This window comes from Anas platyrhynchos, chromosome 3 (assembly GCF_047663525.1).
Source record: "Anas platyrhynchos isolate ZD024472 breed Pekin duck chromosome 3, IASCAAS_PekinDuck_T2T, whole genome shotgun sequence".
Taxonomy (NCBI): Eukaryota; Metazoa; Chordata; class Aves; order Anseriformes; family Anatidae; genus Anas; species Anas platyrhynchos.
In genome coordinates this window covers 120,638,950-120,663,889 of record NC_092589.1, presented here as the reverse complement: position 1 = coordinate 120,663,889, position 24,940 = coordinate 120,638,950, and the positions used below count along the sequence as shown (strand labels likewise).

The following is a 24,940-nucleotide window of genomic DNA, read 5'->3' as shown; positions in this document are numbered from 1 at the left end:
ACACTCGACTCCTTCACAAAGCCAGGAGCCACGAACGCAGCCGTTAACGGTCCGGACCCCGCTGAGGTGAAGCCGTTGGCGGCCCAAACGCACCCGCGGGGCCGCCTCATCCCCCCGGCCCCCAGCAGGACCCGCACGGACCCCCCAGCTCCAGCCCCGAGCAGCACAAACCGAGCTCCCCAGCACCGCCGGGCCTGAGGCGGGGGCTCCGGGGGGCTGCGGCCGGCCCCGGGCAGGGCTCGGGCCCCGCTCCCCGCCCCCCCCCCCCCCGGCCCCTCACGCACCTCCCGGGGCCGCCCGCCCGCCTCAGCCTCCCCGCTCCAGCGCTCCCCGGCCGCCGCGCGGCGCCCAGCCAATCGCGGCACGCCTCCGCAGGGCCGCGCGGCGCTCAGCCAATCACAGCCCGCGCCCTCCTCCCCCTCCGCCAATCGGAGGGCAGGCCCGCAAGCCCCGCCCCAATCCCTCTCCGCGAAACGCCGGCCGGGAGCCAATCAGGAGGCGGGACGCCGCGCCGGCGGCGGACGTGCGTGCGCTCGCCCCGCTCGTCCCCCACCTGCCCCTCAGCCAATCAGGGGCCGGGGCTGCGCGCGCCCGCCGCGGGCTCGCGGAGCAGCTGCTTTGAGCGGCCCCGCGGGGCGCAGCGGCCCCGCGCATGCGCAGTGAGGGGGGGGGCGGTCAGTGCCGTCAGTCAGGCGGGTGGGCGGTGACGGGGCGGCAGGGCCCCGGCCGCTCTTGTCACGGAACCACCGAGTGCTGGAGCTGGTGGGGGGCTCTGGGGGTCCCTGGTCCCCCTCGGGCTCCCCCTCTCCAGGCTGCCCGGCCCCCGGCCTCGTGCTGCGGCTGCTCCAGGCCCCTCAGCACCTCCGCAGCCCCCCTGGATGTCCCCCAGCAGCTCCGTGTCCCCCTGGGGCTGGGGAGCCCACAGCCGGGCACAGTGCTCCAGTGCTGCCCAGTTTAGCCCAGTACAGCCCACTGCAGCCCAACTTAGGCCTGTGCAGCCCAGGCCAGTGTGAAAGGTCCAATTCAGCCCAGTACAGCCCATTTTAAACCAGTGGAGACCAGTTCAGCCCAGTGCAGCCCAGTGTAACCCAGTTTAGCCTAGTTTAGCCCAGTGGAACCCAGTTTAGCCCAACAGCCCAGTGCAGCCCAGCACAGCACCAATTAGCCCAGTTTAGCCCAATGTTGCCCATTTGAGCCAGCAGAGCCCAGTTTAGCACATTTTCACCCAGTACAACCCACTGCAGCCCAATTTAAGCCTGTGCAGCCCAACCCAGTATAACAGGTCCAGTTTATCCCAGTGCAGCCCAATTTAGCCCCATGCAGTCCAGGTCCAGTTTAACCCAGTTTAGCCTAGTTCACCCCATTGGAACCCAGTTTAGCTCAACTTAGCCCAATGCAGCCCAGCACAGTCCCAATTAGCCCAGTTGAGCCCTGTGTTGCCCGTTTGAACCAGCAGAGCCCAGTTTAGCACATTTTCACCCAGTACAGCCCACTGCAGCCCACTTTAGGGCTGAGCAGCCCAGCCCAGTATAACAGGTCCAATTTAGCCCAGTGCAGCCCAAATTAGCCCCATGCAGCCCAGTTTAGCCCAGTGAAGCGTATTTAGAATCATCTAGATTGGAAGAGACCTCCAAGATCACCCAGACCAACCTCTGAGCTAACACTACCAACTCCTCCACTAAACCACTTCACTCAGCTCTGTTGCCAGGGTTGGCAGGGAGCTCTGAAGACCCCTGGTCTAACCCCTGCCCAGCAGGGTCACCCCGAAATCCGAGGGGTTTGGGTACCCCCAGAGAAGGAGGCTGCACAGCCTTTGGGGCAGCCTGGCCCAGCTCTGTCACCTCACAGCACACAGCTGCCCCCTCACATTCACGGCAGCGCGTGCAGCCTCCCTCCCGCTGCTCAGCCTCCCAGCGTGGAAATGCCACGGCGCCTTCTGCAAAATGTTCTTTCTCTGTGCCTGCGGGAAAGGAACGGGAGTCTTGGTGTGCGGCGAGGAGGGACTGCTAACATTGTACGCGTGGGAGGGAAATACTCGGTCACGATGGGATAAAAAGATGAGAGAAAACAGCACGGCGTAGACATTCTAGCTGGTGCTGCGTTAATGTTTATTGTGAGCTATATATGTGCACGATAGTACATGTGGTTTTTTTTTTACTGAATCCTGGAGTTAGGCCCGCTGGCAGCAGTGGAACCAGATCGGGCAGAGGAGATACGAAGGGTTGTTTCTGCTGGCTGCATCTACGCTGGTAAATTAGGTAGCAGCAGGATATAGGCATTGGCACTGGAATGTGATTGTACTGTTAACTGCTGGAACAGTTACGGGACCAATATATTTTGGCGTACATCTAAGCTCCAGACCAATCAGTACTGTCCCAAACAACTTCCAGGCAATTCTGGCAATCCTGCAAGGGGTAGGGGCCATTCCAGGTAGGCATTTGGGATAGAATCACCTTTTTGCAGCCTGCAGGCTTTCAGTTCTGTGCCGTGTGCTCTCACACCAGTGAACAACCTTTGGGTGTTGGTCTAGAAGCAGCTGCTGAATTCATTCGATGCAGAAAGGCTTACCTGAGGCTTTTTGCAGGGTGTGCAGTGCAGCGATTGTAATCTTTCCTTGCATCACAGGTGTTCCAGTGCCTTCATTTGTCTTTGTGGCTTTTCACTGGACTGACTCCAGTAAATCTCTCTTGTACTGGGGAGACCAGAGCTGAACACAGTATGCCAGCAGTGATCTCACTGGTGCTGACAAGAGGGGAAGGATTGCCTCCCCGAGGCTGCTGGTGACACTGCTTAATGAATCCCAGGATGCTGCTGACCTTCTTTGCCTTGAGAGCACGTTGCTGGCCACCAGTCCTTTGCCAGCTTGTTTTCCAGCCAGTTGTCCACCAGTTTGTACTGGTATGTGGAGTTGTTCACAGTGTGGGACTTGGCACTCCCCTTGAACTTGAAGAGGTTCTGCCCTGCCCATCTCCAGCCTTTCGAGGCCCCTCTAAACTGCATCACAACCATCTGAGGACCAAACACTCCTTCCAGCTTTGTATCCACTGCAAACTTGTTGAGGGAGTTCACTGTCCTATCATCTAGATGGTTAATGAAGATGATAAACATCTGGACCCCATCTGAGCCCCTGGGAACACCCCTAGTGACTGGTCCCCAGCCAGACTTGGGGCACTGACCATGACCTGCTGAGCCAGCGCTCAGTCCACCTCACTGTCTGTGTACACTTTGTATTTGGAGTATGTCATGGGAGACACTTTGAGGAGCTGTGCTAAAGTCAAAGTAAACATCCGCTGGCCTTTCGTCATCTCAGATGGCTATCAGCTTGGTCATTTCACCATAGAAGGCTGCAAGGTTGGTCATGCTTGATTTTTTCGTCACTGACCACTCCACTCTTTAGGTCAGAGGTTGGACTCGATGATCTTGAGGTCTCTTCCAACCAGATACCACTTTCCCAGGGACTGAGGTGAAGCTGAATCTCTCTTGCCTTTCTTGATGAAAGAAGTGAGGTGTGCTTTTGCCCAGTCCTCAGGAACATGCCCTGGTCACCGTGACATGGGAATGGGTTCCTCCTGACACCAGCAGGCTCCCTCAGGCCTCCTGAGCAGGCAGCAGCTCCTGGTGGAGGTGTAAGACACCATTTTCTTCTGTCCTGAAGCGTTGCTCGGTGTAAACAGGGCAATACAGTCACACTAGTGTGTACTTAGTCCCTTGGCCTAAAACCTCTCCTCAACAGAAGGGAAACCAAGCCTGGGCTGTGGCCCAAACCGGCCTCACTGTCTGTGAGGGGAGATTAATGGCTGGGCTTTGCACAAGACTCCTTCCATTCCCTGGTGGCCTTGCAGTATGATTTCCTCCGAGATGCCGACGTCCATCTGGCAGTGTTGCTCCATTGTAGGCCGCAGCCTCTCCAAGCCACGCCAGGAAAAAGAAAAGGATGAAGCACAGCAGTCGTACACGGGATACTTGGGCAGCTCAAGAGAAACGGCAGCCGAAGGTGCACAGTGACAGTATTTCCCTGTGATGTGCACACTGCTGTAGGCTCGAGAAAATGAGCTGAGAGCATTAATGGTGTACGCAAGAGAGGCTTATGTGAAGGAGGTACAAAGGCTAAAGCAACAGCTGTCGTGCTCCCAGCTGGTTTGCTGATGGTGTGGGATCCTAGACGTAGGAAAATATGGACAGAAAGCATTTTCCTCTGCTTGGCCTGAGGCCCAGGAGCCACTTTCTAACTTGGATTAGAAAGACAAGAGAATTACTCCATTATATAAGATAGAAATCTAACCACCTGCAGGGTTAGATAGGGGTTTTAAGAGTGTTAATAGTGTCCCCATGTTGGACTTTTGTGAATAAAGAGACATTTAAACAGCTGTATCTTTGTGAATCTAGCCCCTGAGCAGAGTTCTTGTCATCTAATCTGAGAAATCTAAAAATGAGATAAATGAGTCTGATCTGGGCACCCTGAGACCGTTGTACCTATTCACTTAATTAACTTTCAGGCAGCAGTTATGTGACCTGCAGTAAGCACCTGTCTTATGGTGGCAGGAATTGCCCTCTGAATTCCCTTTGTCTGCATTGCCTGTAAGGGAAATCATAACTTCCTCAGATCTAGACATCTAATTGTGAAATGGCAACGGTGAGATAAAGTAATCTTATCTTGTGTTTCTGGCATAGAATCAGCAGCAAGTGAACTCCACGGCCTCACCCTTATGGGTAACAATTGCTAAAGGAGTGCAGCAGGTATAGTGAGGACTTCCTGAGTTAAGGTAACCCAAGCCAGTATATATATATATTTTTTTTATTTTCTGTGTTGAATTTCAACATCATCTGTGTGCATTGATTGGAGTGCTCTGTAAAACTGCATTGTGCAGTGCTACATTCAGTCCCCTGAAGCATTTAAGAAGAAATACTGGGCACCAACAGGGACCTGACATGAAGGGACAAAAGCTACACTGAAAGTGTGCAGAAAACAGTACAATAACTGAGCTTGGTGCTTCAGCTTGAGGTTTGTTTGTTGCTTCCACAGCGCTGTGGATTTGTAGAATTTAGACTTTGTCGTCCAAGAAACACTCTGTGTGGCTATGAAAGAAACCACTGAATGAGAACAGGCCATAAAGAAATGAGAAAGTAATACAGGATTGTTACCAGGTTCTTTCAATTGCATAAAATCATGTTAAATTAAATTTATAACACTTTGATCATCAGCAGTTGAAAATCTAGATTTTATAGTAAATTGCTTTATTGTCTTGCTGCTGCTTAGTTGTTAAGGGATAACGAGTATTTGGAGATCCTGTTCATCTCACCTCTGCGTACTAACTTCCTCGTCAGAATTTGTGAGAGACAGCGAATGCCACATTCGAGAGATAAACATGAAGAAACCCCACACTGTCATTTTCTGCTGCTTCCCACTGTCACAGCTTTAAAATGCCTGCATACAGAGGAATGGATTCTCCCTTCAGTTTGCATACACACAAATTCTCCCTGTATTTATGGGCAATAGATGTGTGCATTGAGAGAATAAAATATTATAAATACCTCTTATTTCAAAATATCATTTTCTTTAAATGATGAACAAGTGGATTGGAGCTGGTAATATCAAACAGCTTTTACAAGCCCACGGTGTTCCTCTTTTGGATGCAGAAATGGCTCCACAAAAAAGCAGAAGAGACATTCTTCTGTAGGCGTCTGCTTTGATGACACAATTCTGACAGAAGTTTCTGTCAGAAGAATGTACTTAGCATTCCAGAGCAGTGGTACCGGTTTAAAAATAACAGGAAATTTGGCATAGGAAATACTTTCCTTCTTGTTGAGATCCTCAGCTTCAGTGTCATCATATGTCATTTCATCCAGTTGTGAACAAAACACGAAAATAAAAGGAAACCTCAGATGATGTCACCTCAGATCGGAGCACAAGAGTGAATTTACATTTTGGGGCTGTCACAAAGATGTTAAGAGGGACAAAAGCAAACCCTAAGTGAGATGACTGTAGATGTAGAAGGTTTATAACATTCTTTGTTATTGCTTTATTTTAGAAAAACATCGTGCTTGTTTGGAATGTGGTGTTCTTGGTGCACAGAAATTCTTGAATGAGCCTCTTTCCTAACACGTGCTTGTTTAACCTGGCTGCAAAAACTTCTGGTGATGGAAAATTCTCTATCTTCCTAGGTAATCTGTTTCAGCGTGAAATTATCCTTACCACCAGCGAGTTAGATCTGTGCTATTCTCTGTCCTTCCTCCACAGGGTATTGAGCAACGACTCCCTTCCTCTTCACGGTTATTTCTGGATGGCTGTGATGTTCCTCAGGCTTTCTCTTCTCGCAGTCAAACAGCAGCCCTCCTCGTAGGGCATTTTTTGTTTTCTGTGCAGAAGCATTCAGCTGCTCTTCTCTGGACTCCTGCCCAGTTGGCCCACTCATCCTTCAGCTTCAGTTCCCAAAACAAGATGCACTACTCCAAGTCAGTGCCATCCTGGTACTGTATACGGTAAATAACACCTTCGCATGACTTACAAATAGTACTTCTCTTTAGGCATCCTGGTATTATATTTTCCTTTTTCGCAAGTGTGATGTTTGTCTGAAATAACTCCTCCATCACCTTACACAGCACCACCACCTGCCTGTCCCCCTTTGTGCTGTGCACTGCACGTACACGTGCTGCCTGTGCTGCCTGTGCTGCCTGCTGCTACCGCAGTTTTCCCAGTATTTGTGTAAAAAACTGCTGGGCACAGCTCTGAAGGGGAATGGGAATATCACATAACATCAGCACCGCGTTTCTTGCATTCAGCGCCCGGCACGGTGTGGAACGTAGCCATAACATCAGTTTACAAGTCTCCACATTCCAGACCTTCAGCAGAGATTTAGCCTTTTGGTTTAGTTTTTATCACTAACCAAGCAGACCTGAACGGAATTAAAAAAACAAAAAACAAAAACTGCTAGGCCTACTCCACTCCGTTTCTACACATGTAAAAAGCTGTGTTTTGGACCAACTTCAGGCAAGATAGCAGATTTTCAGTGAGTTTGATGGGAAAGGGCTAAACCAAATTTAGTAGCAGTGAAGAAGAAATGAAAGCAGAAAAAAACAACACTGGAGTTGGTTAAGCTTTGTATGGAGAAGTGAAGGATTCGCAACATCGGTAGTGAAGTTGCATATCAGTGTAAATGACATGTTTTCCATGAGTCTAAAGTTAAAAGAAATATTTTCAACAGGCTGTATTTGTCTCCTTTGTGGTTTTTCTTAGCAACACAAGAGTATTAAGGATTCTGTCTAAAAGAACCGCAAAGAATCAAGAGGAGGGGGCGGCACAGAGCCTGGCCTGCCCGCGCCAGCACTGAGTCATCAGCAGCGAAATCTCCCCCAGTGCTGAGGCAGCAAACTCAAACCAGAGTCATCCCGAGGGCAAATGTTTTCTCAAAGATAAATTGTGCAAAACATGGCAAAAATTGGAGTGGGGGTGGGGAAAGGCATGATCTTTTATGTTCTTTGCCTTTTACAACTGTTGCTTTCTTAGCAAAGTGGCAAAATTCATAGATTTCAGAGTGCAGAGCAGGTCGGCACCACCCAGCTGCTTGCTCCCCACCACCACCACCCCAGGTGGGCTGGGGGACAGAACGGGGAAGGTAAAAGGGCAGGAACTCGTGGGCTGAGATAAGGACAGCTTGCCAGGCCAACAACAGCCCTGTGCAAGAAGAACAAACCAAGGAGCTCGTTCTTCTCATCTCGTGGTAGAGACAATGGTGAAATCACATGAAAAAAATCTCAGTTCAGGTCTCACAAGGGGAGATTTCAGTTTTTCAGAAACTGTTGCTACAATTGGAGCTCTTGGTGGCATATCAAAGAGAAGGAGCATTAAATTAATCTCGGACACTGCTTGCCTGAGTTCACTGCTTGTTTCCTCTGGGTATGAAGGATGTTGGTACGGGGTGATTCGACAGCGGCACATTGCATCACTGGGTGAGTTGGACCCTCCTTCACATGCCATCACCAAATCTGACATAGTGCACCGCTTTCATTTGGTGATTAGAAACGTCAAACTGGAAGTAATCTCTTGGATCAGCAAGAACAGCTCCTCTATGTCACTGACACCATGCCTGTAATCCACTTTGTAAATTTTCGAGGTTAAATTTTGCACCTGCCCATCTATTAGAAGATGTTTCAAAAATCCTATTTTTGTGTATCTGTAAAGCATTTCCTGGCTTTCATTCTAATTCCCTTTTCAGACCACACCAATCCTATGCTAATATTGCTCTTTAGTTCCAGTAGCAATTTTCTGCTTGTTTGAAATGTGTTTATGAAGAGCACGAAACCTGCCTCCATTTCGTGTCAGTTCTCTCAGTGGCAGATCCTCTGTCCCCGTGCTCAGACTGAGGAGCTTTCCTGGAGCCTGTGCCAGGACAAATTCCCTGTCCGTGGTCGTGGCTGATCAGGGCTGTGCATGGTGTTCTGCACAGGAATGCTTAAATGTACTAGTTAACATTTATTTATAGTATTTATATTAAAAATTCTAAATTTTAAGATTGCCAAAGAGTAATTTTTAGCTCATGCTGTAGGTTTTTATTGTCTCTGCAGTTACTGAGCTTTAAATAATTTTTTTCAGTCACCCAGAGATTTGACCGTGCAGAGTTTTGTCTTCTTCCAGATGGCTCGCACCAACCTGTTCTCAGATTTCTTTGCTTCATTCTTTACCAAAAAAACAGAAACCCAGAGCAATATCAGCAGGCACTGCCAGTTTGCTGTGTGCCAGGCAGCGGCTTTGTGGCTGAACACGGTGAGTGCCAGGTCACAACGCTTTGACACCAACCCGGAGCTCTGAAACACTTTGAAACGTTTTCCTCAGCCTGGCCTCGATGTGATGTTCTTCCTGGCTATTTGTCTTCTGACATCCTTTAGTAATTTTTAACCTCATTTCTCCAGATGAAACCTGAAGTGCCTCCTTGAAGACAGGCTTGCTTTTAACATCACACCCCACTGTCATCAGACTCCATTGTCTATGCTCAGGTCTAAGTAAAGAAAAGGGAACTTTCCGTATATATTTTTAATTTAAAATTTTCTTGACACTGTTTTTGTAGGTGCCAGCCCACCTTGTAGTCTGCAGTCCTTTGCTGGATTCCTGAGTAATATGGAAGGCAAAGACAAAACCGTCTGGCCTGGTGCTCCTGGTTATGTTGTTTGAAACACAAAGCAGGACCCGTCTGCTCTGCCAGCTCCTCGCTGTCTGCAGGACTCCAGGTCTCCATTTTCCTCCTCTTCATACCTCTGCATTCATGTGAGAATTAGGAGCTAATTCTTTTCTAACGCTGAAGGATGCATTTGCACAAGGCTTTCCATCTTGTACATGTTACTGATATCTTGATTTTAATTTCCTCTATAGCACGTTTTTTTTGCTCTTTCACCATTACAGATTTACACATTTGTAGATTTACAGATTTATAGAAAAAGATAGATTTACACATTTATAGATTTAAACATTTATACATCAGAATTCACCCAACCTCAGTGTCCAACTTGTCTTTGCACTGTTGATATTTCATCTGCAGGGGGTGGATAGCTCTTGTTACATGCTGTAACAGCTCATGTGAGACTGGTCTACACTTTGTAATGCTACCATCATTTTCACATCTTCTATTTCCCCTCTTTTTTGGTATCAGTATTATTGCTGGCCTCTTGGGTGATATCTTTCATAACCAGACTGCTACTTCACCCTTCATTTGCCCATTTTCCTTTTTCCCTTTTTTTTTTTTTCTTTCTTCTCATGTGCTTGTGCTGCTGTTTATGCATAATCTCTTGGTGTGCCGTGCCATCAGAAGTGTTCAAAGGTAGATGGCTCTGAGTTTAAATCATCTGTCAGCTTTTCTTACCATTTACATGAAGTTCTGCTGTACATGGTTGTAAAGAGATCCAAGGCCAGTCTAAAATGTGGGTAAGTAAAAGGGTAAGGTTGAGAATGGGCTATCTGAGAAACTGGAATAACAATTTTGGAATCTTTTTTTTTTTTTTTTGTAATAATTTATTTTTTTTAGTTATGAATGCACATTTTTGGTCATTAGCAGCCATCCTAGTACCAAAAAAAGTCCTTACAGCCCCTGTATATTTGTATCTCCAGCTGTGGGCTTAGCAAGCAGCGTTTGTTGCTTGCAGTTTCCTGTGCCTCAAGCTGCTCTGCACCTCACAGGTATTCCCTTCTGACAGCCAGCACAGCGACTGAGATAAAGCAGGAGCTGAGTTCATGAGAAAAGCAATCTCTTTTTTGTTCCTGTTTAATGTGACAAGATAATTCCCTTGCTTGAGCCACGAGTGTGCTTCTTATCTATATTTAGAAATTGATTCTGCAGTTTTTCTTTCACTTACGAGGTGCATTTATTTTTTTTTTCTTAATTGCAAGTTGGCAGCGAACAAAACAAACCAGATGATGATTATTAAACTGAAAGCAGAGTCTGTTAAAATACAGATGAAATGTCTGTTTAATAAGATAGGCTTTGCATGGCTCTCTTGCAGGGCACTTATCACAGCTGACTCCTGCTCTGAAGAGGCGCATGGAGAGCTGAAACAAAACAGGCACGGGAAGGTACAGCAGCCTTAGAATATGAGCACCCATTTGTTACAACCGGTTAGGAGCAATTAAAGGTTGGACTAGATGATCTTAGAGGTCTTTTCCAACCTAAATTATTCTGTGAATAGCTGGGATGTTTTTCTTGAGGCAGGTTTTTTCACTGCATAACAGGATTCTGTCTGCTTCTGCAAGTGTTTGCTGTGTGTTGTAGGGGCGATAATGTTGGAGCCTCACCACACCACCAGATGGACCTTTGGAAAACTTCATGTTCTCTGTGTAAAATGGAGGAAATGAGACAGCAAAGTAAGGAAAGGATTCTTACTTCCATGTCTTTCCATAGTTGGAACCAAGGTAGGAAGTGAATTTTTCACTTTGTGTCGTATTCCTTTTGTACTTTATTCTCTCGTCTTTTTTGATATTGATAAAATATTTTTCATCCTTATTTCCACTGATGATTTTTTTTTTTCCTGAAAAAATAATTCTTTCTTTTTCATGAGCTCCTCCTTGCACTGCTGCGTTACTGCTGACTGGCTGAAGCCCATCATCCGGGAAGTCATCCTCTTGTGGTCTAAGGACAGCAGGAGTTGGAGAACCCTGCACCTCGTGTCGATGTTTTTTCAGTGTGATCGCCCTTGCAGATGAAGTAGTGGGTTGTGATGAAGCTGCTCTAACTGTTCAACATTTTAATTAATCAACAATTTACCTTTAATTTAATTTTAATTGTTAATAAATTAACAATTCATCACTTCCTAGGAAGAGGCAGAGTCCACATTAGATGTGCTGGAGGGCGTGCATCTTTCATACCACCCCACTAGCGCTGTTCCTAGCGTACACATAAGCATTTGGAAAAGCAGTTTGCCCTGTGGTCAGCAGGGAGAGGCTTTGAAACCTCGAGCAACAGATGGTGACCTGGCTTTATTTATGCCTTCGATGCTTGGATTTCAGGCTTCGCTGCTTTCTAACTGTGGGCTGTGCCCATCCTCTCTCCTCCTGGGTGTCACAGCGGAGTTCAGTGGGGCTAACAAAAGCTTAGAGTTTTATTTATTCATTTAGCAAAAAGGCACAGCAACTGATGAGTTACATGAATTCAAAAAGAGAAAAAGAAGCTCGAGAAGAAGTCCCATGACTTTTTGCTGACAGCAGCTCAGCTCCTGCAGGGTGGGAAGCGAGGAGCAGAGGTTCTGGTAGGTGACAGGTTACCTGCCTGCTCAGTTCCTCCAGGACGGGCAGTACTTGCTGCCACAGGGAATGACAGGTAATTTTCGTTAGATGCCCATGAGGAACTGATGTTGCCAGAAATTACAAACAGTTGTTTGTGAGCTGGTTGGGGAGGGCTGCTGCTTTGCAGGGTGCACAGCCACGGGTAATACAGCAGGAGCTTGTGACTGCAGGGCTGCAGAGACTTTGTGCTGTTTCAGCCATGCACCGCGGGGTGTTTAGGAGCCCTTAAGATGAGAAATAGAGCATGAGTGCATGAGAAATTATTCACATTGATGACACATTACTGTGGGACTGAGATGGTACGGTACTAATCTGATATAATAACCTTTAAAGAGTAGAACAAAATAGCCGAAGCGGTGCCAAGGACATGGCATCACTGTTAACACAGACATGACAATGAAAGGAATAATTCAAATTGCTCATAAAAAAATTACTGGGCTCTAAAATTTCTCATTCGGGAAAACAAGCCTATTAAAGCTTTCCTAGAGCACAAAGCCCAATACTCCGGTGGAGACACACCATCCCCGTAACTCGCTTCATGCACTCTCTTGTGTCTTACATTTTGCCAACTGAGTAGCAACTTTATTTCTGAACTAAGTTTATCCACAGCAAATTTATATCCATTTGTTCTTGTACCAGTGCTGAGCAGCTGGTTTTGCCCCTTAATGTTTAGCCTGCTGCTAGCTCGCCCTGCCAAACCTTCCAGCTTTTGTTTTAACTTGAACTTCTTGACTTCTTTCTTACCTGTCAGAGCTTTTTCCTTTCCTGATTATTTGGAAGTTTTTCAGTAAATTTGTTCCAGTTTTAAGTAGTCTTTCCTGAATGCAAGTGAGCAGAACCACACAAAATACCTCATTACCTTGTGCAAGTCGCTGATTTTATCTCTCCTGGCAATACCTGGGCTGGACTTTCAGAGTTGTTTTTCCTTTCCCGTGGCTGTATCACACTGACAGCTTATAATTACAGGGTATGATTAATGAGTATATCAAGGTCCTTCTCATCCCTGCTACTTCCAGTTACTGAACACCCACTCCTGAAGCAGAAGCTTGTTATTTTTTCCCAAATACCAGTTTTATCCGTGTGTGCGTTGCCGATACTTCCCAAATTTGTGTTGTTGGTTAATTTTCTTGGGCTACTCCTGACTTCTGGTGCTAATGTCACGGATGAAAATCTGAGTAATTTCAGTAGGATCCCCCATTCAAACCGATTTCCCACTTCTGGGCCCATCTGTATTAAGACCCCTTAAACCAGCTCTTTATGTTTACGTCATCTCAAGTTTTATTACCAATTTCCCACATACCAGTTTCCTGTATCATGTGTATGACTGAAGATATTCCTTATGTGACCAGAAAACAATTTACACTGAATTAGTCTGTGGTGAGATTATCTGTGGTGAGATTGTGTTGCTTTCTGTCCCATTTTTCAGCATGGCTTCAAGTAGTTTTTAACTTCAAAACTTCTAGAACCTTGCATATGAATGATGTAATTTTCTTTTATTCTTAAATATAGAATATTTTCTGTATTTGAAAGTGTGCAGTCCTATATTATGGAATACTTTCTATCAACCCTGTGCTCCACAGGTTTTTTGATAAACAAAACCGTGCATTGCCTGAGCTGCAGCATTGTGTCAGCTCTTTCAGGAAACCCTTGTCATCTGGTTGAAGTGGTACGTGTAACAATGTCCTCAGCTAAAATAGGGGAATAGCATTTCTTTTGGTTTGGGTCATGCCTGTGGACCATCTTTAATCACCACCTTTTCTACTTTTTACCTTTTTTTTTTTTTTTTTTTTTTTTCTCTGCATGAGGTGGTAGATTTATTTTATTTTATTTTATTTTATTTTATTTTATTTTATTATTTTATTTTATTTATTTTATTATTTTATTATTTTTATTATTTTATTTTATTTATTTTATTATTTTTTTTCCACTAGTTGCAAACTCCAACTCAGCTGGCCTTGTATTCTCGCTTTGTACTGCAAGACACTTATTTCTTTACCGAGCCTTCCTTCTCCATTCTGTGTTATTTACACTCTTGTTGTGATTATTTACTCGGTAGGTTCACAGCCCCTTCGCGTTGCCTTTTTATGCTTGAAATACAGATTGTTGGTGCTTGTAACAGATTAATTGAAAAGAAATCTCAGGCACCTCAGTCCTGCTGATTTTATTAAGTTGTTAATTGTATCCAAAGTTTACCTGACAAATCAGGAAAGTTGGTTTCAGATTTACTTCTCCGAACTCTTCCCTTTATAATAAATGACTTTGCTATCATGTGATAGTTTTTTTTCCTGTTCCTTCCTTTCCCCAAATTTACAGCTCAAAGCCCTTAAAGTGTTTCAGCACCCCAAGAAGTGAGGCTTGAGGGAACTGCAAAGTGTTTATTAAACCAGAATTTTCCCCATGAAATGTATGGAAAAGACTTTACAGATATCGAAGCCAGAAAAATGTAGTGCAGTATTGTTTATCGGGGTCCATTAGAAAGACAGAAGGCAATCACTGAAAAATCAACATTAGCAGCACTAACACCCATAAAATCATATGCCTTTTATTTAACATAAAATGAAACATTAAGATAAAATACACATTTGTCCATGTGCTGAAGAACTACGGTATTTTACATTCACTTATAAAGCAGGTAGTTTTACATGACAAAAATAAGTGAGAGGAAGAGGACCAGAATCTGCAAGAAGACAGAAGCCACGGGGCAGGCTTTGCTTGTCCAAGTGCTACCTCCTACGGGCACACAGAGCCTCGGGTGACAGGGTAGGAATAAGCCGCTCTCAGCACTCCTCAGATTCCTCTTAATGCTGGTGAGAAGCTAAGGTGGAATCCTACACAGCAAAATGGGTGCAGACCGGGTGACAAAACAACCTTGGCCAAAATGCGTGGCTGCAGCATGAGGGACCTCATTGTCCCTGATGTATTGCTCCTGCTAGGACTGGCCCACGGAGCTCTTACACGCCTTTTCTTGCCTAAATTTGACTTTGCAAACAGGCCGTGACAGGGCACGGGCTCACGGGGGCACAGAGGATGGACGGGGAGGGAATCACGGCGCTGGCCCCGGGCTCTGCCACGAGGTCACCGGAGCCCCCGACCGGGTTTAATTTCTAAGGGGGGTGGGAGGGGATGGGAGATGCAGCAGTACCAGGGGAATAAGGAATGTTTCTTAAAAAGTGCAGCAGATCAAAAGTCATCCTTACTAGCATATATTTCATCTAACCCATACACCTTAAATAGGAAAACGGATACAAAAGCTGTAATTCCGTCCCAGCCCTGCGGTAACTGCCCAAGGGAAGACTGAGATGAAGCCGCTCTCGCTGTGCACGCTCAGCTGCACCCCCGTGCAGCCCCCTGCATCCAGACCCGACCTGTACGCGCCCCCCCACCCTTACAGTGCAACTCTGGGGAGCGACAGCCCTACCCATGTAGGTAGCAACTTTTGGCAGTCACTGGGTGCCTCGTTTATTGTCTTTTCTTTTTTTCTTTTTCTTTTTATTTATTTTTTTCCCCAAAGGATTCCAATAATAATCGCAGCAGTATATACAAACACCCATTGCCTGCCTTTTCAGTTTTTAAATTTTTAAATTTGTATTTTAAAACCTAACTTGTTAATGCTTTTTTTTTTTTTTTTTTTTTTTTTTTTCCCCAGTTTCCTTCCCCCTAAGTCCCAGCAACAGAGTTGCTCTGAACACCTCCAATTTATACAAGTCCTGCAATTGCTTGCAGGAATAAAGGGGAATATAAATGTGATTTGAGATTCACCTAAGCCAAAATGGGCGTCATAGAAAAGGGGGCAAGGCAGGTACTGTGCCTTGCACGCTGTGGAGCCATTTCCACCCTCCTCTCCATGGGGAGATTTGTGTTCTCTCTCAGTGCAGAACCAGCAGGGGCTGCAGATCTCAGTCTGGTGGGGAGCATCTCGAGCAGCCCAGGTGAACAGAATTCACTCAGTCCCTAATTTCTGCAGACGGAGCATCTCTGCAGCCAGTGTTTCACCATAATTCCCACAAAAAAAAAAAAAAAACAAAACAAATCCACTTTGACAGTGCTTCCTTGAAATCATCGGACTTTTGGTATTGTTTGAATTCCCCATAAGCACCGTAAGATGCTCACAACAAGAAATTAACCTATTTGTGGAAATTCCAGTGGCACAGCACAACTGAGCGGCTTCTGGTTCTGTTTTGGTTGAGTAGCTTCTGTACCAGCACGTCTCTTTGGCTATAAAGGTAGCGTTGCTTGTATAAAAGATCCACCTCTTTGTCTTCTCACCAAGGATGATTCTGGGTGGTTACGAGGCAAAATGAACGGATCCAAAAGGAGACACAGACAGGACACAGGACTGGGAAATGTTCTGTATGCTCTACCTGAAACTGCTGAACTTCCAAAATCCCTTCTCTGCCGCACTTCTGGGTGCTCTGCTCCCTGCAGGCTGCCAACAGCAGCCACTGCAGCGTGCAGGACCCACACCCTCTCTCCCTCTTTTCATCTTTTCCTCTTTTTTTTTTTTTTTTTTAACATTATTACATGCTCAAATCCAAACAGCTCAAATACTTTTTAATACATTGAAAATGTAAAATAAAGAATATATGAAGTACATACAGTATATATATACATATTTCAAATACTTAAAATTCTTACGTAAAATATGATTTTTCTATATTATTTGTGTAAAAATACATTTTAAAATGGTGTCAACTTGATTTTTCTGTACATACCCTCTATTCCAATTTAAGTCCCTTTTAAAAAGGCGAAAGACAGACAAAGGTTTAGTATCTTCTAAACTGTGTTTACAGGCCTGTTGTCAAAACAAGAAAAGCATGTGGTAAACAGTATTGGATTTCTTCTTTTTAAGAACTCCCATTTTTATTGCATTAATGGAAAAAACTGAATCTTTTCAGTTCTCCTGCTAGTAAAACTATTCCTGGCCTTGCCGAGAAACTGCATGCTCCCAATACCCTGTTCATCTAGTTCATAAATCATCCTTTGTCAATTTTATTTTTTTTAGATACTAAAATATATATTACTTAAAATATATTACTGTAAGCTCTTAAAGTTGATCTTCAGTTATATCAAACGTATAGCATTAAAAAAAACAAAAACAAAACAAAACTTAGTTCATCGAGACAATTCTGGCTATCGTGACCGCAGCGCGCAGCACGCCCCCGGGACCCCCACTGCAGCCCCGTCCCCGCCTGTCCCCTCCCTCCCTCCCATCCCAGCAGTGTCCCCGTTCCAGTGCAGGTGCCCCAGGGCCCTCGTTGTGCTCTCCCCACCACCCCGCTCCCCACCACTGTTGCTGCTCTGGCTGCTGGAGCTGAGCACAGCGCTGCTGGGGCGAGCAGAGCCCCCGTGGCCGGTGGCTTTGGGACAACGCTCCCAAGGGAAACAAAGCAGCTTCCCCAGGGCTCCACGCGTCCCAGGTGAGGCTCTTCCAGCACAGAACACGCTGCTCTTTCAGGCACTTCCCCCCGCAAAACCAAAATCTTTTTCCAAGCTGCTTTCAGCGACCCGAGCGCCGTCCGCCCCAGCTGAGGTGCAAGCTCCTGCCCCAGCCCAGGCACCTGCTCCTGCCCCAGGGTCCCCAAAAGGACTGGGGGGGGGTGACCTGGCCAAGTGGTGACCTCCTGGCCATCAGGGCCCTGGCCAGCACTGCCTTCCCCATCACCCCCGTGACTGCCCAACAAAGCACAGCTTGCTGCCTTTCCATTTGATTTGAGACATGAACATCTCCAATTTCCCTCCCCACGCTGCCCATCTGCACCCCAAAACCTCGGCCCGTCTCTAGGCGCCTTCACTCCTCCATCGCAATCACCTGCAGGAGGTGGGAGGTTAAAAGCCACGGGTCTCTTTGCATTCCTTGTTCTCACGCTGCCGGGCTTGGATTTACTGGAGAACGGCATATTTTTAATACCTACCCACCAAAGCCCAATGTTTTAAGCTGTGTCACGATCTGAATTACACACCCAAGGAAGGGCAGGCGATGGAAGAGCGGAGACAAATGGGGGGAGGAGGGCAGCAGGGCAACGCCACGCAGGGAGCGCTCCTAAAGGGGCGCCCCAGGATTTTCCCTTTCTAAAACACATTATTCAATAACCAGCACTGGAAAACACGCAAAGCTCTCAAGGTTTTATATAGCCCTGTACTTGTATCGATCGTTACACCGAGCCCCATTATTTCTAACAATTTCCTAACCGCTTAATGCCCTCTCGCAAACCCTTGGCTATTATTCCTTGAGTTCCACCTTGTCGCTCGTAGCGTCTGCTAAAATCAAAGACACGCGATTAAAAGGATTTATTATCTGAGACAGGAACAGAACAAAAGCAGCCCAATGAAAGTGCTCAGCTGTTAAAGTATAACTAAGGCACTGAACAGAGTTGTAAACTTCCAAGTGGGATGCCCACAGGGCGCAGCACAGCCCGGCAGCCGCTGACACTCGGTGGCCGCCCCCAGCTCGGTTCCTGCGGTCCTGCTCGTGCACAGCAGCTCCTGGCTCTCAGAAATGGGCCTGGAGACAACCCAACCCCCAGGCTGCAGGGGAGCTCGTGCAATTTAAAGGCAGTGACCCGTCGGAACCGCAGCTGGAGCTGCTGTTTTAGAAGTCGCTGGGTACCGAAACCTTCCCAACGCGACAGCGGCGACAGATGGAGCAGCCTGGGGACGCCAACAGCAGGCAGCAGCTGCGTGCTGCTCCCTCAGCATCCTCCCCTTCCCCCTCTGAAGCAGCCTTGTCAGCCGGCAGAATTCACACCGATGGACGTCGAGGTGTGAACAGCATTGAGCCAATTACGCCAGCAAAGCCTCTTTGCTTTTATTTGAGGCTAAAATGACTTTTTCAGCCTGGTTTGTAACCCCAAACAACCTTTAAATTGGATTATGCCGAGGGAACGAACGTGTCTCGCTGAGGATTACGTTGCCATAACTTTGCTTTCATGTCTAGACAAGGCTGGAGCTAATGAGGGAAGGGAAGATCCTGCTCTCCCCGGGGTACGCCGCACGAAGCCGTTTCACGCCGCGCCCTATGATTTCAAAGAATGGCAGAAATTCCTGGTGCAGCAGCAAAGAGGGAAGCAGGCAGCGATGGGGCGCTGTCCAAATGAGCACTTACGTACAAACCGACCCGGGGAACAAATCATCCCTGCTACAGCAGCTGCAGCAGAAGTGAACCCTCCTGGGTTCCCCGGGCACGCACGGAGCCAGCCGTGGGACGGTGCAGCCCTGGCGTGGGGCTGCACGGTACGACAGAACTGGGAGCACGTCTTGCATTCTCTTCTTTTTTTTTTTTTGAGGTGTAAGCGTAAAGTCTGTATTTCTAACCCTTCAATCCCGTCCACCACTGGATGTCTACAAGGAGCGATGCACAGTCGGGAAGCAGGAGGCACTGCTCCCCGGTGCATTTATTACGGGCAGAACTACGAGCACGGTGCACACGCGGCCGCTCTCGTTAACTCACGCACGCTGACCCTGCTTCGGAGGACACCACGCTCTGCTGGACAGGGAAGGAAACACTTTTATTGTGAAGCCATCGAGTCTGCAACTCTCTGCAACCATTAACAAACAAACCAACACCCGCTCCTCGCAGAACCACACGGCGCCTCCCGGGCAGAGCTCCTGAGCTTACCGCGAGGGAGAGGGAAGCAGGGAAAGCAGTAGTATAATCAAACGGGAAGAAGGAAAAAAGGCTTTAGGACCCCAGCTCGTAAAACAGCTGTCACCTATTTTGTTAATATTGCTTCATCTTAAAAAGGCCTTTGGATTCAAAGTGAATTCAGTGCTTTTTCCATCAAAAAAGATACATAGATCTGTTACCTGACCAAGCTCCAGGATGGCCCCCCTCCCACCCCGCACAGTGACACCATGGGACTGGACGTGACTATCCAACCTGACGCTGTTCTGGAAGAGAAGTGACCCACACGTCCCCCGTGTGGGGCGGGCACGCGGCGATTTGTCACCACGCAGATCGGCGAGTGCTTTATTAGCCAGCCTGTTGTCAATCCGTGTCATCCAGCACAAAGTACCGTTCTGCATCGCTCAATTCCCACCACCTGGAGCGCACGGAGGCTGAGCACCGGCTCCTGGGGGTGAGGAACGCGTCCCACCAGCTGCACCCCTCCCGAGCTCGCCCCGATGCACCAAGGCGCACCGGCTCGGCGTCCTCCGACGGACACACGAGGTCCTTGCTTTCTTTCCCTACGCTCAGCTAAATAGAAAAATCTATAGAAATTGGAGAAGTCTGACTATCTGTGGAGTTTTTAATGAGCCACAAAAAGCTTCCTAGAAAACAGTAGGGCAGAGGGTGACGTTTAGTGCACTTCACTTGCATAATGTGCTGCAACAACCGGCGGTGCTCAGCTCCGGGGGCCGCACTCCCCAGCTCCCTTGAAATAATGCCTAACAAAAGCAGGTTTCTGCCGAGTCCTGACAGTCCAGAAATGAAATGCAGTTCATATTTGCGATCTCTGCTTTAAATGGTTCCTGGAATTACCAATACTCACAGTTACTGAGTTGTTTTAGTGATTTAAATCCTTGAATCCTACGGTTAGCACAGTTGCCCTTTTCGGTATTTGCCAGTAGCAAACCAAGATACCTCCGTCCCTAAAAGGTTACTGCAACTGCCTCCTTGGAGAGGAGAGGATATGCGAATCAAAAACACCAGCCAATATTGCACAACCCAGTATGCCTTCTGGAGACAGCCGTGTCACAAGGGAGAGGCAAGGACTTGAAAGGCCTGGGTGATGTTAACGCCTTCCAATTCTGAAAAATTGAACTAAAATTTAGAGCAACACAGCAAGCCCGTTCAGGGTTTCCTGCTCCAGTGCTCTGTCATCAGTCAGAACAAGCGTTTAGTTTCGTATTCTCCGGCTCTTCTCTTTCCAAGAGAAGCCCAACAGGCTGATGTTTTGCCGGGGGTTCATTCCCCCATCTAGAGCAGAGCTCAGCAAACATGCTGGATAGCAGGCTGGGGTTAATGAAACTGCAGTACAAGTCAAACGCTATCTCCTAAAAGATTGAAAAAATATTTTTAAACAAAATAATGTGACATATTTACATAATTCCTTAAGTGCAAACTCTTGTCACAATTCACGTAGTTGAGCTCAATTTAGACTCACTGTACAAGAAGGTGCTCTTTCTTTAATGAAAGAAGAACTCTACTCTGTATTCCTGATTCAGTAACGTGTCTCTTGTGCAAGGCAGTAAATTTCCTGTTTCTTCCCAACGTACTTCCGAAAGCAAAACCAACGTCCAGCCATCCTCCTCCCCGCTTCACGTCCCGGTTACCGCACGACAAGGCAGGAGACACAGAGCTTAGAGGGGCCGATGCAATCGTCATGGCAGAAGGCGCCGCAGCCCTTGCACATGATCATGGCTTTCAACCTGCAGTAACATTTGGAAGGGGAGTCCTCCATGCCGTGGTCTTCAGCGAAGGCTTGAACCGGGATGGTCTGACCGTGGGTGCCAGAGTTCATCGCTTGGCTGGTGGGGATGGTGGTGACAGTCACCGAGAAGGACATGACGTTCCCCATGCTGCTGGACAGCTGATTGCATTCCGACAGCCCGCTCATCAGAGACCCTTGGTTGACGTCCGGGGAGGTGGAGACGTTTATGGTGCCGCTGTAACTGGGCCCCAGGAGCTGTGCTGCAGCATCTCCGCCCAGCTTCGGAGGCTGTGGAGGAGGGAGCTGGGGAGGCTGCTGCTGCGCAGAGTCCGAGGACGGCACAGAAGGACTGAAAAGCTCGGGGCTGCCGTGCATCTTTCCCCTCATTGCATGTGCCATTTGCTCTTGGGCGGCTTGGATAAAATCTCGCGCTAGCGTCGTTCCGTCAAACCCCGGAACGTTTTCCCTGCTGCCTGCTGCTTGCTGAGACGCGGCCGATTCCGTCTTTACACCCTTCTTAGCAGGGATGCCGTAATCTGAAGGGTTTGTGTGATGTGACCCCTGTTCTTTTTCACACTGGCCGGACACCTGTGAAGCCTGGGGCTCCTCTTTCACACTGACACGTTCGCGTTCGTCACCGGTACTCTCGTCATCTGCATCTCCTTCCTCGCTGCTGCTGCTGCCCTGGCCGGCCATCTCCTCGCATTCCCCAAATTCTGTTTTCGGAGCCTCAGCAGGACTGTTCAGACACAAGCGGTTTTCCGGGTTCAAGGAGAAGCCTCTCCTCAAACTCTCCGAGCCGCGGCCGTAGGTGGAAATGTTGAGCAGATAATGACCAGACATAGCAGGCTTGGAGGTCCTCCTGCCCATGAAACCCAGCACAAACCTCTGGCTGGTGGAGCTGTTTTCTAACTGGAAACCTGAGTGAGAGAGGTTCAGTTGTGAAGGCTGAAGGACCGGGAACAAATTCTGCCTCTGGACCCTCTTGATGAGAGTCTGAAGGATCTGCTCTTGGGTTGTTTTACTGAGCGGCTCCGGGCACGGGTGCTGCTCAACGCCGGGGTCCTTTCCCGAGGGGACTGGAAAGGTCCTTGGAATGTGAGGCAGGGGCCTGCTCTGGCAAAAGATCTTCCCAAGCTGCTGTGTGGGTAAACCCGATTGTCTTTCACCACCCTCGGCTCCAGTCCCGTTCCCTGCTACACTCGCGGCACTGGGTGCTGCTGCCCCTTTTTCTTCGTTAGAAGCCAACGGGACAGTTTTCATTTCTGCTTTGGTGAGAGGCTTCGGCAGGATTTGTTCCAGAGGGACATTCTTGCCCTGCAGCAGTTGGGTGACCAAAGGGTTGTTAGCAGGGATACTGGAGCTCGTTTTCGGGAGGGCCCCACTCGAGCTTAGGTGAGTTTTAAGGCTAGGTGCTGCTGACAAAGCGTTGGAGGAAGGGGCAGATGGAGCAGATGTTACCGCGCCTCCAGCCGGGGCTTCTGAGCCTGTGGGTGTCAGAAGTGAAGACGAAGACATCAGAGGGGAAGGATTTGTGCCTTTGGAGACATCTGGGCTGGTCCCTCCTAAGGCCGCAGGCGCTACCTTAGTGACATTTGTGTTGGCACCCGCTGTGGACGCGGTGACACCGCCTGTTCCATCCCTGACAGCCGATGCCCCGCTGGCCTGGCTCGGACCTGCTGGAGCAGAAGGTGCTTTCTCTTGTTTGTCACTGCTGCCAGCGTACGGGGAGCCTGGAACCTGGGTTACAGTCACGTTTGGGGGGCTCTGCTTTATCCTGTCGCTTTTCTCTAATGCTGATGGCGCTGATGAGGAGCAGGCGGTGCCCGTATTGCTGCCTGGAGTTCTGGGTTGCAATGTGGAAGTTTGCTGTAGTTGTGCTCTAGAGAGATTGTGAGCTGGTGGCTGGTCCGTGGCCTGGGTCTCCATTTGGGAACGGGGCCCTGGACAATGGGGAAGAAACCTTCTCGAACTTCCCCCGCTTCCAGTTCCTGCCAGTTCCAGTGCATTTCCTCCAGTTCCAGTTTCCTTGGTTCCGCCTGGTGCTGCGTTACTCTTCTCTCCTCCACCACCCGGAGGGCCCCCACCACCGCCGGGCCCGGGCCCTGGCACTGCTCCCCCTGAAGATGCGGCCGCGGCGGCGGCGGCGGCTGCGGCGGCGGCCGCTGCCCTCTGGGCCCTGACTTGCTGGGCTTTGGCCTTGATGTCTGCCAGAGTTCTGGCCCCTGTTCTTCCCGGACTGGTGACTGAGGTTGGGAAACGTGCCCCGGGAGAGACCTGGCCCGCAGGAAATGGCATTGGGGAGATTCTGGAAACAGGAATCTGAAAGAGAGGAGAAGAAAAGTAGAATTGAGATATGGGGAACGTTCGACCCGCATATTTAAGAACAGAAGCGTTGACATGTGCAGTCCTAGATAAATCTGAAAAAATTCTGAATTATACTTCTACCCCCTCTGTGTCTTTCTGTAAACTGGTAATATTCTCTATTTACCATGTCTTCAAGTACAATGCCAAATTTTAGTCCTTTCTTCTAAAACACGTTCTCCGCTCCCCATACCATTACAGTTTACTTTATTTGTCTAAGTTCCTTCTTTCTAAAATGCAAATGATGAGAACAGGGCACTAATATTGGTGCTTTTCTGTCTCCATTGTAGGGACTTAAACTAGTATCTTACAAGGTTAACATTTCTCTTCACAGATCTGCAACCCCTTGTGGACTCCCAGTCATCTCCTGATTAACCAGCTCCCTGCTTCCTTCTTTCCTGAGGACTGACATGTCTTTGCCTTACAGAGGAAACTATTTTCAATCACCCATAAATTCATTCTGTATTATTACATTAAATCCCATGTTTATTACATTGCAGTGGAAGGTCAATCGCTCACCCTGTGTATTTGTTTTTTCCCAATTTTGTGTTATTAACAAATTTTATAAATACTTGCCTACCTTTGCGCCGTACTTATTAATGATCTTAGTTGAAACAATGAACCACTTCTAAAATTTAGTTTTTGTGTTTGTACATTTCTTAGTAAGAACAATCTTAATAGCAGATGACAATTCTTGGAACATGCAGAAACACAGCACTTCTGCAGTTTTCCACTTCCAGCTTCTGCCTAAGGCCCCAAATGAGGCCCTGTTCTACAAAAACCAAACTTGTATTCCTGAACACAACTATAAAAAAAAATCTGTGCTGGCTCATCCATTTACTATTTCCTATTGAACATGGCATCACTGAAGAAAGTGTTAGTGTTATCTGTACATGTGTAATCTTGTAATCCTTTTCTGAAAGAGTATCAAATGTGTGAAATGGGAGCGTTTGTTACTTACCAGTGGGAATTTCATAGAATCATGGAATAGCTTGGGTTGGAAGGGACCTTAAAGACCACCCAATTCCAACCCCTTGCCACAGGCAGGATGCCACCCACCAGATCAGGGAAGGGTTGCTCAGGGTCTTGTCCAGCCTGACCCTGACCACCTCCAGGGATGGGGCACCCACAGCTTCTCTGGGCAACCTGTGCCAGTGCCTCACCGCCCTCTGAGTGAACAATTTCCTCCTAACCTCCCATCTAAATCTCCCCTCTTGTAGTTTAAAACCATTCCCCCTTGTCCTATGATTATCTACACAAGTAAAGAGTGTACGATTATCTTTGTGGCCCTCCTCTGGACCCACTCTAACGTCTCCACATCCTTCTTGTGCTGGGGGCTCCAGACCTGGACGCAGTGCTCCAAGTGGGGCCTCACAAGGGCAGAGCAGAGGGGGTCAGTCACCTCCCTAAATTCCCTGGAAAATTAGTAGGAGGTGTGTTA

The 24,940-nt window shown here is 47.8% G+C and overlaps 2 protein-coding genes across 17 annotated transcripts in view; both read right to left on the bottom strand.

Moving 5' to 3' along the window:
- The window catches only part of DTNB (dystrobrevin beta), a 194,579-nt gene extending 194,181 nt beyond the window's left edge, over positions 1–398 (bottom strand). For 11 of the 13 annotated variants that reach the window (XR_011808652.1, XM_072036668.1, XM_072036667.1 and 8 more), the window contains exon 1: positions 285–398. The gene's annotated coding sequence lies outside the window, so the exon portion shown is untranslated. Of the gene's footprint in view, positions 1–171 lie in introns of all 13 variants that reach the window. The other 2 variants (XM_072036669.1, XM_072036666.1) reach the window with 1 other exon arrangement.
- A 13,892-nt stretch (positions 399–14,290) lies between these two features.
- The window catches only part of ASXL2 (ASXL transcriptional regulator 2), a 99,206-nt gene continuing 88,556 nt past the window's right edge, over positions 14,291–24,940 (bottom strand). For all 4 annotated transcript variants that reach the window (XM_038177679.2, XM_038177681.2, XM_038177682.2 and 1 more), the window contains one exon: positions 14,291–23,457. In XM_038177679.2, coding sequence (XP_038033607.1) covers positions 21,034–23,457 — 2,424 coding nt within the window. In that variant the 3' untranslated portion in view covers positions 14,291–21,033. The remainder of the gene's footprint in view (positions 23,458–24,940) is intronic.